The sequence below is a fragment of the Heterodontus francisci genome, chromosome 38 (assembly GCF_036365525.1).
Source record: "Heterodontus francisci isolate sHetFra1 chromosome 38, sHetFra1.hap1, whole genome shotgun sequence".
Classification (NCBI taxonomy): domain Eukaryota; kingdom Metazoa; phylum Chordata; class Chondrichthyes; order Heterodontiformes; family Heterodontidae; genus Heterodontus; species Heterodontus francisci.
The window spans coordinates 5,249,084-5,262,991 of NC_090408.1; the positions used below are offsets into that span (position 1 = coordinate 5,249,084).

Genomic DNA, 13,908 nt, shown 5'->3' on the forward strand with positions numbered 1-13,908 from the left:
ATGATGCAGCTGTACAAAACTCTGGTGAGGCCGCACCTTGAGTATTGCGTGCAGTTCTGGTCACCGCATTATAGGAAGGATGTGGAAGCTTTGGAAAGGGTGCAGAGGAGATTTACTAGGATGTTGCCTGGTATGGAAGGAAGGTCTTACGAGGAAAGGCTGAGGGACTTGAGGTTGTTTTCGTTAGAGAGAAGGAGGAGGAGAGGTGACTTAATAGAGACATATAAGATAATCAGAGGGTTAGATAGGGTGGATAGTGAGAGTCTTTTTCCTCGGATGATGATGGCAAACACGAGGGGACATAGCTTTAAGTTGAGGGGTGAAAGATATAGGACAGATGTCAGAGGTAGTTTCTTTACGCAGAGAGTAGTAGGGGCGTGGAATGCCCTGCCTGCAACAGTAGTAGACTCGCCAACTTTAAGGGCATTTAAGTGGTCATTGGATAGACATATGGATGAAAATGGAATAGTGTAGGTCAGATGGTCAGCGCAACATCGAGGGCCGAAGGGCCTGTACTGCGCTGTAATGTTCTAATTCTAATTCTGAACACCCTCACACTGTACTTCACCCCGACACCATATTAAACACCCTTACACTATACTACACGCCCCTCACACTGTACTTCACCCCGTCTCCATATTAAACACCCTTACACTATACTACACCCCTTCACACTACTAAACACCCTCACACTGTACTACACCCCGTCACCATATTAAACACCCTCACACTGTACTACACGCCCCTCACACTAAAGGCCTGCTCAGGTCACAAAAGAAAAACCCGACCAGAACCAAATCTGACCCGAGCCCGATCCGGCCTGACTCCCTCCATTTTTTTCCCGAGCCCGACCCGACCACCGGAATGTTCCCTTTACCTACCTTGCGACTTCTAATGTGCAGGAAGCTGCAGCACGAGCGTGATGACGTCATAGAGACGCTCACTCGCTCACTGTGCAGACTCAGAGTTTCCCTCTTTGACGTCCCGGACTCCCAGCTCAAGTAGGATTTTTACTTTTAACACTTCTTGCTGTGTATGTCCGACCTGGACCCGGTCCGACCCAACCCGAGCAGTGGTTAGCACCGCAGCCTCACAGCTCCAGCGACCCGGGTTCAATTCTGGGTACTGCCTGTGTGGATTTGCAAGTTCTCCCTGTGTCTGCGTGGGTTTCCTCCGGGTGCTCCGGTTTCCTCCCACAGCCAAAAGACTTGCAGGTTGATAGGTAAATTGGCCATTATAAATTGCCCCTAGTATAGGTAGGTGGTAGGGGAATATAGGGACAGGTGAGGATGTGGTAGAAATATGGGATTAGTGTAGGATTAGTATAAATGGGTGGTTAATGGTCGGCACAGACTCGGTGGGCCGAAGGGCCTGTTTCAGTGCTGTATCTCTAAATCAAATCAAAGAATCAAAAGACAACGTCGTCGGGTCCGGGTCGGGTAGCAGGCCTTTACCTCACACTGTACCACAAAACTTCACTGTACTTCACCACCCTCACACTGAACTACAACCCCAAACACGGTACTACATCCCCCTCACACTATACAACATGCTCCCCCCCTACACTGCACTACATCCCCCTCACATGTACTACACCCCATCACACAATACTACTCCCCCTCAATCTGTATTACACACCACCACATCGTACTACACCACCCTCATATGGTAATACACCCCACACACTGTACTACAATCCCTCACACTATACAACAGCCCCTCATACTGTACTCCAACCCCTCACATTGTACTACATCTCCTAACATTGTACTACACTCCCTCACAGTATATTACTCATTCACTCTGTACTAAACCCCCTCACACTGTACAATAGTCCATCATAATGTGCTCCAGTCCCTTACAATGTACTCCACCCCACATTGTACTACACCATCCCCATACTGTACTGGACCACCGCCACACACTATACATCATCACCTCACTCTGTACTCCACCCACCTTACACTATACTTCACCCTCACACTGTACCATAGTGCCCCCAACTGTGTAATATATCCCTTCACACTAAAGGCCTGCTACCCGACCCGAACCCGACAGGTCACTCCTCCGGGTCTGGCTTTCAGGCCAGGTTGGGTCTTGCATTTTGCTCTGCTGGAGTGGAGAGTGTAAAAGTTGAAAAACTTACCTGAGCTGGGAGTCCGGGACGACAAGGAGGGAAACTCTGAGTCTGCACAGTGAGCGTCGCTATGACGTCATCACGTTCATGCTGCAGCTTCCTTAATCCAAAAGTGGTACAGTGAGTGAGTGCACTATGGAATCAAAGTAAGGAACCATTCCGGTAGTCGGGTTGGGCGCGGGAAAAAGTGGAGGGACTCGAACTCGGGACGGATGTGGTTCTGTTGGGTTCGGGTTTTTATTTCCTGACCTGAGCAGGCCTTTACTTCACACGGCACTACACTCCCTCACACTGTGCAACAGCACCCTCACTTTGTACACCAACCCACACGGCACTACACTCCCTCACACTGTGCAACAGCACCCTCACTTTGTACACCAACCCACACTGTACTACACTCCCTCACACTATACGTCACAAACTCCACACTGTACATTACCCCCCTCATACTGTACTACATCCCATCACACTGTACTTCACCCCTACACTATACTACTAAGCACCCTCACCCTGCACTATACGCCCCTCACGCTGTACCACAAAACCGCACTGTACTTCACCACTCACACTGAACTACAACCCCATACACGGTACTACATGCCCCCCCCCCTCACTGCACTACATCTCACACATCGCTACTCCCCCTCAATCTGTATTACACCACTCCACATTGAACTATTCTCCCTCACACTGTACTACACCATCCTCATATGGTGATATACCCCCCTCACACTGAACACTGGCTCCCTCACACTGCACCTCACTCCCCCCTCACACTGAACACTACCCCCCTCACACTGCTCCTCACTCCCCCCTCACACTGAACACCAGCTCCCTCACACTGCACCTCACCCCCTCACAATGCACCTCACTCCCCCTCACACTGAACACTAGCTCCCTCACACTGCACCTCACTCCCCCCTCACACTGCTCCTCACTCCCCCCTCACACTGAACACCAGCTCCCTCACACTGCACCTCACTCCCCCCTCACACTGCATCTCACTCCCCCCTCACACTGAACACTAGCTCCCTCACACTGCACCTCACCCCCCTCACAATGCACCTCACTCCCCCTCACACTGCACCTACCCCCCTCATACTGCACCTCATTGCCCCCTCACACTGCACCTACCCCACTCACCCCCCCTCACACTGCACCTACCCCCCTCACACTGCACCTCATTCCCCCCTCACACTGCACCTACCCCACTCACCCTGCACCTCACTTCCCCCTCACCCTGCACCTCACTCCCCCCTCACCCTGCACCTCACTCCCCCCTCACCCTGCACCTCACTCCCCCCTCACCCTGCACCTCACTCCCCCCTCACCCTGCACCTCACTCCCCCCTCACCCTGCACCTCACTCCCCCCTCACCCTGCACCTCACTCCCCCCTCACCCTGCACCTCACACCCCCCTCACCCTGCATCTCATACCCCCCTCACCCTGCGCCTCACTCCCCCCCTCACCCTGCATCTCATACCCCCCTCACCCTGCATCTCATACCCCCCTCACCCTGCACCTCACTCCCCCCTCACCCTGCACTTACCCCCCTCACCCTGCACCTCACTCCCCCCTCACACTGCACCTCACTCCCCCCTCACACTGCACCTCACTCCCCCCTCACACTGCACCTCACTCCCCCCTCACACTGAACACTAGCTCCCTCACACTGCACCTCACTCCCCCCTCACACTGCTCCTCACTCCCCCCTCACACTGAACACCAGCTCCCTCACACTGCACCTCACTCCCCCCTCACACTGCATCTCACTCCCCCCTCACACTGAACACTAGCTCCCTCACACTGCACCTCACCCCCCTCACAATGCACCTCACTCCCCCTCACACTGCACCTACCCCCCTCATACTGCACCTCATTGCCCCCTCACACTGCACCTACCCCACTCACCCCCCCTCACACTGCACCTACCCCCCTCACACTGCACCTCATTCCCCCCTCACACTGCACCTACCCCACTCACCCTGCACCTCACTTCCCCCTCACCCTGCACCTCACTCCCCCCTCACCCTGCACCTCACTCCCCCCTCACCCTGCACCTCACTCCCCCCTCACCCTGCACCTCACTCCCCCCTCACACTGCACCTCACTCCCCCCTCACCCTGCACCTCACTCCCCCCTCACCCTGCACCTCACTCCCCCCTCACCCTGCACCTCACTCCCCCCTCACCCTGCACCTCACTCCCCCCTCACCCTGCACCTCACTCCCCCCTCACCCTGCACCTCACTCCCCCCTCACCCTGCACCTCACTCCCCCCTCACCCTGCGCCTCATACCCCCCTCACCCTGCGCCTCACTCCCCCCCTCACCCTGCATCTCATACCCCCCTCACCCTGCATCTCATACCCCCCTCACCCTGCACCTCACTCCCCCCTCACCCTGCACCTCACTCCCCCCTCACCCTGCACCTCACTCCCCCCTCACACTGCACCTCACTCCCCCCTCACACTGCACCTCACTCCCCCCTCACACTGCACCTCACTCCCCCCTCACACTGCACCTCACTCCCCCCTCACACTGCACCTCACTCCCCCCTCACACTGCACCTCACTCCCCCCTCACACTGCACCTCACTCCCCCCTCACACTGCACCTCACTCCCCCCTCACCTCATTCCCCCCTCACCCTGCCCCTCATTCCCCCCTCACACTGCACCTACCCCCCTCACACTGCACCTCATTCCCCCCTCACACTGCACCTCACTCCCCCCCTCACACTGCACCTCACTCCCCCCCTCACACTGCACCTACCCCCCTCACACTGCACCTCACTCCCCCCCTCACACTGCACCTCACTCCCCCCCTCACCCTGCACCTCACTCCCCCCCTCACCCTGCACCTCACTCCCCCCCTCACCCTGCACCTCACTCCCCCCCTCACCCTGCACCTCACTCCCCCCCTCACCCTGCACCTCACTCCCCCCCTCACCCTGCACCTCACTCCCCCCCTCACCCTGCACCTCACTCCCCCCCTCACCCTGCACCTCACTCCCCCCTCACCCTGCACCTCACTCCCCCCTCACACTGCACTTACCCCCCTCACACTGCACCTCACTCCCCCCTCACACTGCACCTCACTCCCCCCCTTCACACTGCACCTACCCCCCTCACACTGCACCTCACTCCCCCCTCACACTGCACCTCACTCCCCCCTCACACTGCACCTCACTCCCCCCTCACACTGCACCTCACTCCTCCCTCACACTGCACCTCACTCCCCCCCTCACACTGCACCTCACTCCCCCCCTCACACTGCACCTCACTCCCCCCCTCACACTGCACCTCACTCCCCCCCTCACACTGCACCTCACTCCCCCCCTCACACTGCACCTACCCCCCTCACACTGCACCTCACTCCCCCCTCACACTGCACCTACCCCCCTCACACTGCACCTCACTCCCCCCTCACACTGCACTTACCCCCCTCACACTGCACCTCACTCCCCCCTCACACTGCACCTCACTCCCCCCTCACACTGCACCTACCCCCCTCACACTGCACCTCATTCCCCCCTCACACTGCACCTCACTCCCCCCTCACACTGCACCTACCCCCCTCACACGGCACCTCATTCCCCCCTCACACTGCACCTCACTCCCCCCTCACCCTGCACCTCACTCCCCCCCTCACACTGCACCTCACTCCCCCCTCACACTGCACCTACCCCCCTCACACGGCACCTCATTCCCCCCTCACACTGCACCTCACTCCCCCCTCACCCTGCACCTCACTCCCCCCCTCACACTGCACCTCACTCCCCCCTCACACTGCACCTACCCCCCTCACACGGCACCTCATTCCCCCCTCACACTGCACCTCATTCCCCCCTCACACTGCACCTCATTCCCCCCTCACACTGCACCTCATTCCCCCCTCACACTGCACCTCATTCCCCCCTCACACTGCACCTCACTCCCCCCTCACACTGCACCTCACCCCCCTCACACTGCACCTCACTCCCCCCTCACACTGCACCTCACCCCCCTCACACTGCACCTCATTCCCCCCTCACACTGCACCTCATTCCCCCCTCACACTGCACCTCACTCCCCCCCTCACACTGCACCTCACTCCCCCCCTCACACTGCACCTCACTCCCCCCCTCACACTGCACCTCACTCCCCCCCTCACACTGCACCTCATTCCCCCCTCACACTGCACCTCATTCCCCCCTCACACTGCACCTCATTCCCCCCTCACACTGCACCTCATTCCCCCCTCACACTGCACCTCACTCCCCCCTCACACTGCACCTCACCCCCCTCACAATGCACCTCATTCCCCCCTCACACTGCACCTCATTCCCCCCTCACACTGCACCTCATTCCCCCCTCACACTGCACCTCACTCCCCCCCTCACACTGCACCTCACTCCCCCCCTCACACTGCACCTCACTCCCCCCCTCACACTGCACCTCATTCCCCCCTCACACTGCACCTCATTCCCCCCTCACACTGCACCTCATTCCCCCCTCACACTGCACCTCATTCCCCCCTCACACTGCACCTCATTCCCCCCTCACACTGCACCTCATTCCCCCCTCACACTGCACCTCATTCCCCCCTCACACTGCACCTCACTCCCCCCTCACACTGCACCTCACCCCCCTCACACTGCACCTCACTCCCCCCTCACACTGCACCTCACCCCCCTCACAATGCACCTCATTCCCCCCTCACACTGCACCTCATTCCCCCCTCACACTGCACCTCACTCCCCCCCTCACACTGCACCTCACTCCCCCCCTCACACTGCACCTCACTCCCCCCCTCACACTGCACCTCACTCCCCCCCTCACACTGCACCTCACTCCCCCCTCACACTGCACCTACCCCCCTCACACTGCACCTCACTCCCCCCTCACACTGCACCTACCCCCCTCACACTGCACCTCATTCCCCCCTCACACTGCACCTCACTCCCCCCCTCACACTGCACCTCACTCCCCCCCTCACACTGCACCTCACTCCCCCCCTCACACTGCACCTCACTCCCCCCCTCACACTGCACCTCACTCCCCCCTCACACTGCACCTACCCCCCTCACACTGCACCTCACTCCCCCCTCACACTGCACCTACCCCCCTCACACTGCACCTCATTCCCCCCTCACACTGCACCTCACTCCCCCCCTCACACTGCACCTACCCCCCTCACACTGCACCTCACTCCCCCCTCACACTGCACCTACCCCCCTCACACTGCACCTCATTCCCCCCTCACACTGCACCTCACTCCCCCCTCACACTGCACCTCACCCCCCTCACACTGCACCTCACTCCCCCCTCACACTGCACCTCACTCCCCCCCTCACACTGCACCTCACTCCCCCCTCACACTGCACCTCATTCCCCCCCTCACACTGCACCTCATTCCCCCCTCACACTGCACCTCACTCCCCCCTCACACTGCACCTACCCCCCTCACACTGCACCTCATTCCCCCCTCACACTGCACCTCACTCCCCCCCTCACACTGCACCTACCCCCCTCACACTGCACCTCATTCCCCCCTCACACTGCACCTCATTCCCCCCTCACACTGCACCTCACTCCCCCCCTCACACTGCACCTACCCCCCTCACACTGCACCTCATTCCCCCCTCACACTGCACCTCACTCCCCCCTCACACTGCACCTCACTCCCCCCTCACACTGCACCTCATTCCCCCCTCACACTGCACCTCACTCCCCCCCTCACACTGCACCTACCCCCCTCACACTGCACCTCATTCCCCCCTCACACTGCACCTCACTCCCCCCCTCACACTGCACCTCACTCCCCCCTCACACTGCACCTCACTCCCCCCTCACACTGCACCTCATTCCCCCCTCACACTGCACCTCACTCCCCCCCTCACACTGCACCTCACTCCCCCCCTCACACTGCACCTCACTCCCCCCCTCACACTGCACCTCACTCCCCCCTCACACTGCACCTCATACCCCCCTCACACTGCACCTCACTCCCCCCCTCACACTGCACCTCACTCCCCCCTCACACTGCACCTCACTCCCCCCTCACACTGCACCTCACTCCCCCCCCTCACACTGCACTTACCCCTCTCACACTGCACCTACCCCCCTCACACTGCACCTCATTCCCCCCTCACACTGCACCTCACTCCCCCCCTCACACTGCACCTACCCCCCTCACACTGCACCTCATTCCTCCCTCACACAGCACCTCACTCCCCCCCTCACACTGCACCTCACTCCCCCCCTCACACTGCACCTCACTCCCCCCCTCACACTGCACCTCACTCCCCCCTCACACTGCACCTCATTCCCCCCTCACACTGCACCTCATTCCCCCCTCACACTGCACCTCACTCCCCCCCTCACACTGCACCTACCCCCCTCACCCTGCACCTCACTCCCCCCTCACACTGCACCTCACTCCCCCCCTCACACTGCACCTCACTCCCCCCCTCACACTGCACCTCACTCCCCCCCTCACACTGCACCTCACTCCCCCCCTCACACTGCACCTCACTCCCCCCTCACACTGCACCTCACTCCCCCCTCACACTGCACCTCACTCCCCCCCTCACACTGCACCTAGCCCCCTCACACTGCACCTCATTCCCCCCTCACACTGCACCTCACTCCCCCCCTCACACTGCACCTCACTCCCCCCCTCACACTGCACCTCACTCCCCCCCTCACACTGCACCTCATTCCCCCCTCACACTGCACCTACCCCCCTCACACTGCACCTCACTCCCCCCTCACACTGCACCTCACTCCCCCCCTCACACTGCACCTACCCCCCTCACACTGCACCTCATTCCCCCCTCACACTGCACCTACCCCCCTCACACTGCACCTCACTCCCCCCTCACACTGCACCTCATTCCCCCCTCACACTGCACCTCACTCCCCCCCTCACACTGCACCTCACTCCCCCCTCACACTGCACCTCACTCCCCCCTCACACTGCACCTACCCCCCTCACCCTGCACCTCACTCCCCCCTCACACTGCACCTCACTCCCCCCCTCACATTGCACCTCATTCCCCCCTCACACTGCACCTCACTCCCCCCTCACACTGCACCTCATTCCCCCCTCACACTGCACCTCACTCCCCCCCTCACACTGCACCTACCCCCCTCACACTGCACCTCATTCCCCCCTCACACTGCACCTCACTCCCCCCCTCACACTGCACCTCACTCCCCCCTCACACTGCACCTCACTCCCCCCTCACCCTGCACCTCACTCCCCCCTCACACTGCACCTACCCCCCTCACACTGCACCTCATTCCCCCCTCACACTGCACCTCATTCCCCCCCTCACACTGCACCTCACTCCCCCCTCACACTGCACCTCATTCCCCCCTCACACTGCACCTCATTCCCCCCCTCACATTGCACCTCATTCCACCCTCACACTGCACCTCACTCCCCCCTCACCCTGCACCTCATTCCCCCCTCACCCTGCACCTCACTCCCCCCTCACACTGCACCTCACTCCCCCCTCACACTGCACCTCATTCCCCCCTCACACTGCACCTCATTCCCCCCTCACCCTGCACCTCACTCCCCCCCTCACACTGCACCTCATTCCCCCCTCACACTGCACCTCATTCCCCCCTCACACTGCACCTACCCCCCTCACACTGCACCTACCCCCCTCACACTGCACCTTACTCCCCCCCTCACACTGCACCTACCCCCTTCACACTGCACCTCATGCCCCCCTCACACTGCACCTCACTCCCCCCCTCACACTGCACCTACCCCCCTCACACTGCACCTCACTCCCCCCTCACACTGCACCTCACTCCCCCCCTCACACTGCACCTCACTCCCCCCCTCACACTGCACCTCACTCCCCCCCTCACCCTGCACCTCACTCCCCCCTCACACTGCACCTCATTCCCCCCTCACACTGCACCTCATTCCCCCCTCACACTGCACCTCATTCCCCCCTCACACTGCACCTCACTCCCCCCTCACACTGCACCTCACTCCCCCCTCACACTGCACCTCACTCCCCCCTCACACTGCACCTCATTCCCCCCTCACACTGCACCTCATTCCACCCTCACACTGCACCTCACTCCCCCCTCACCCTGCACCTCATTCCCCCCTCACCCTGCACCTCACTCCCCCCTCACCCTGCACCTCACTCCCCCCTCACACTGCACCTCACTCCCCCCTCACACTGCACCTCACTCCCCCCTCACACTGCACCTCATTCCCCCCTCACACTGCACCTCATTCCCCCCTCACCCTGCACCTCACTCCCCCCCTCACACTGCACCTCATTCCCCCCTCACACTGCACCTCATTCCCCCCTCACACTGCACCTACCCCCCTCACACTGCACCTACCCCCCTCACACTGCACCTTACTCCCCCCCTCACACTGCACCTACCCCCCTCACACTGCACCTCATTCCCCCCTCACACTGCACCTCACTCCCCCCCTCACACTGCACCTACCCCCCTCACACTGCACCTCACTCCCCCCTCACACTGCACCTCACTCCCCCCTCACCCTGCACCTCATTCCCCCCTCACACTGCACCTCACTCCCCCCTCACACTGCACCTCACTCCCCCCTCACACTGCACCTCATTCCCCCCTCACACTGCACCTCACTCCCCCCTCACACTGCACCTCACTCCCCCCTCACACTGCACCTCATTCCCCCCTCACACTGCACCTCATTCCCCCCTCACACTGCACCTACCCCCCTCACACTGCACCTCACTCCCCCCTCACACTGCACCTCACTCCCCCCCTCACACTGCACCTCATTCCCCCCTCACACTGCACCTCATTCCCCCCTCACACTGCACCTTCCCCCCTCACACTGCACCTCACTCCCCCCTCACACTGCACCTCACTCCCCCCTCACACTGCACCTCACTCCCCCCTCACACTGCACCTCATTCCCCCCTCACACTGCACCTACCCCCCTCACACTGCACCTCACTCCCCCCTCACCCTGCACCTCACTCCCCCCTCACCCTGCACCTCATTCCCCCCTCACCCTGCACCTCATTCCCCCCTCACCCTGCACCTCACTCCCCCCTCACACTGCACCTCACTCCCCCCTCACACTGCACCTCACTCCCCCCTCACACTGCACCTCATTCCACCCTCACACTGCACCTCACTCCCCCCTCACACTGCACCTCACTCCCCCCTCACACTGCACCTCATTCCCCCCTCACACTGCACCTCACTCCCCCCTCACACTGCACCTCATTCCCCCCTCACACTGCACCTCATTCCCCCCTCACCCTGCACCTCATTCCCCCCTCACACTGCACCTACCCCCCTCACACTGCACCTCACTCCCCCCTCACACTGCACCTCACTCCCCCCTCACACTGCACCTCATTCCACCCTCACACTGCACCTCACTCCCCCCTCACACTGCACCTCATTCCCCCCTCACACTGCACCTCACTCCCCCCTCACACTGCACCTCATTCCCCCCTCACACTGCACCTCACTCCCCCCTCACCCTGCACCTCATTCCCCCCTCACACTGCACCTCATTCCCCCCTCACACTGCACCTCACTCCCCCCTCACACTGCACCTCATTCCACCCTCACACTGCACCTCACTCCCCCCTCACACTGCACCTCATTCCCCCCTCACACTGCACCTCACTCCCCCCTCACACTGCACCTCATTCCCCCCTCACACTGCACCTCATTCCCCCCTCACACTGCACCTCACTCCACCCTCACACTGCACCTCACTCCACCCTCACACTGCACCTCATTCCCCCCTCACACTGCACCTCATTCCCCCCTCACACTGCACCTCACTCCCCCCTCACACTGCACCTCATTCCCCCCTCACACTGCACCTCATTCCCCCCTCACACTGCACCTCATTCCCCCCTCACACTGCACCTCACTCCACCCTCACACTGCACCTCACTCCACCCTCACACTGCACCTCATTCCCCCCTCACACTGCACCTACCCCCCTCACACTGCACCTCACTCCACCCTCACACTGCACCTCACTCCCCCCTCACACTGCACCTACCCCCCTCACCCTGCACCTCACTCCCCCCTCACACTGCACCTCACTCCCCCCCTCACATTGCACCTCATTCCCCCCTCACACTGCACCTCACTCCCCCCTCACACTGCACCTCATTCCCCCCTCACACTGCACCTCACTCCCCCCCTCACACTGCACCTACCCCCCTCACACTGCACCTCATTCCCCCCTCACACTGCACCTCACTCCCCCCCTCACACTGCACCTCACTCCCCCCTCACACTGCACCTCACTCCCCCCTCACACTGCACCTACCCCCCTCACCCTGCACCTCACTCCCCCCTCACACTGCACCTCACTCCCCCCTCACACTGCACCTACCCCCCTCACACTGCACCTCATTCCCCCCTCACACTGCACCTCACTCCCCCCCTCACACTGCACCTCACTCCCCCCCTCACACTGCACCTCATTCCCCCCTCACACTGCACCTCATTCCCCCCCTCACACTGCACCTCATTCCCCCCTCACACTGCACCTCATTCCCCCCCTCACATTGCACCTCACTCCACCCTCACACTGCACCTCACTCCACCCTCACACTGCACCTCACTCCACCCTCACACTGCACCTCATTCCCCCCTCACACTGCACCTACCCCCCTCACACTGCACCTCACTCCCCCCTCACACTGCACCTCATTCCCCCCCTCACACTGCACCTCATTCCCCCCCTCACATTGCACCTCACTCCACCCTCACACTGCACCTCACTCCCCCCTCACACTGCACCTCATTCCCCCCTCACACTGCACCTCATTCCCCCCCTCACACTGCACCTCATTCCCCCCTCACACTGCACCTCATTCCCCCCCTCACATTGCACCTCACTCCACCCTCACACTGCACCTCACTCCACCCTCACACTGCACCTCACTCCACCCTCACACTGCACCTCATTCCCCCCTCACACTGCACCTACCCCCCTCACACTGCACCTCATTCCCCCCCTCACACTGCACCTCATTCCCCCCTCACACTGCACCTCATTCCCCCCCTCACATTGCACCTCACTCCACCCTCACACTGCACCTCACTCCCCCCTCACACTGCACCTCATTCCCCCCTCACCCTGCACCTCACTCCCCCTCACACTGCACCTCATTCCCCCCTCACCCTGCACCTCACCCCGGTCCCGCACTCTCAGGTTTTTCTCGGGCTTTCGAGGCCGCTCTCTGGTCCCGGTCTCCGGTTGTTTCCGCTGTCACTCACGAGTATCTCCCTCCGACACCAGATCATCCTCCATATCTCCCGGTCCCGTTGCCAATCGGCAGCGGCCGCAACTCCGCCTTCCTTCGCGGCCCAGCCCGGGGCGGAGCCTCAGCCTGAAGGGCCGGAGATGACAACCGGACCAATCCTGAACCCCGAGCCCAAAAGTCGGCCCCCGAGACTGTCTCTCCCTTCCCCCCCCCCCGACTGTCTCTCCCCTCCCCCCCCCCGACTGCCTCTCCCCTCCCCCCCCCCGACTGCCTCTCCCCTCCCCCCCCCGACTGTCTCTCCCCTCCCCCCCCCGACTGTCTCTCCCCTCCCCCCCCCCCGACTGTCTCTCCCCCCCCCCCCCCGACTGTCTCTCCCCTCCCCCCCCCGACTGTCTCTCCCCTCCCCCCCCCCCGACTGTCTCTCCCCCCCCCCCCCGACTGTCTCTCCCCTCCCCCCCCCCGACTGTCTCTCCCCTCCCCCCCCCCGACTGTCTCTCCCCCCCCCCCCGACTGTC

General features: G+C 61.5%; 1 protein-coding gene across 5 annotated transcripts in view; it reads right to left on the reverse strand.

The window, feature by feature from the left end:
* ankdd1a (ankyrin repeat and death domain containing 1A) overlaps positions 1-13,568 on the reverse strand; it is a 216,259-nt gene extending 202,691 nt beyond the window's left edge. For 4 of the 5 annotated variants that reach the window (XR_010969690.1, XM_068017665.1, XM_068017664.1 and 1 more), the window contains exon 1: positions 13,407-13,568. Coding sequence is in view for 3 of the 5 variants with exons in the window: in XM_068017665.1 (XP_067873766.1) it covers positions 13,407-13,440 (34 nt within the window). In the remaining 2 variants the exon portion in view is untranslated. Of the gene's footprint in view, positions 1-13,322 lie in introns of all 5 variants that reach the window. The other variant, XM_068017663.1, reaches the window with a different exon arrangement.
* Positions 13,569-13,908: the final 340 nt, after the last annotated feature.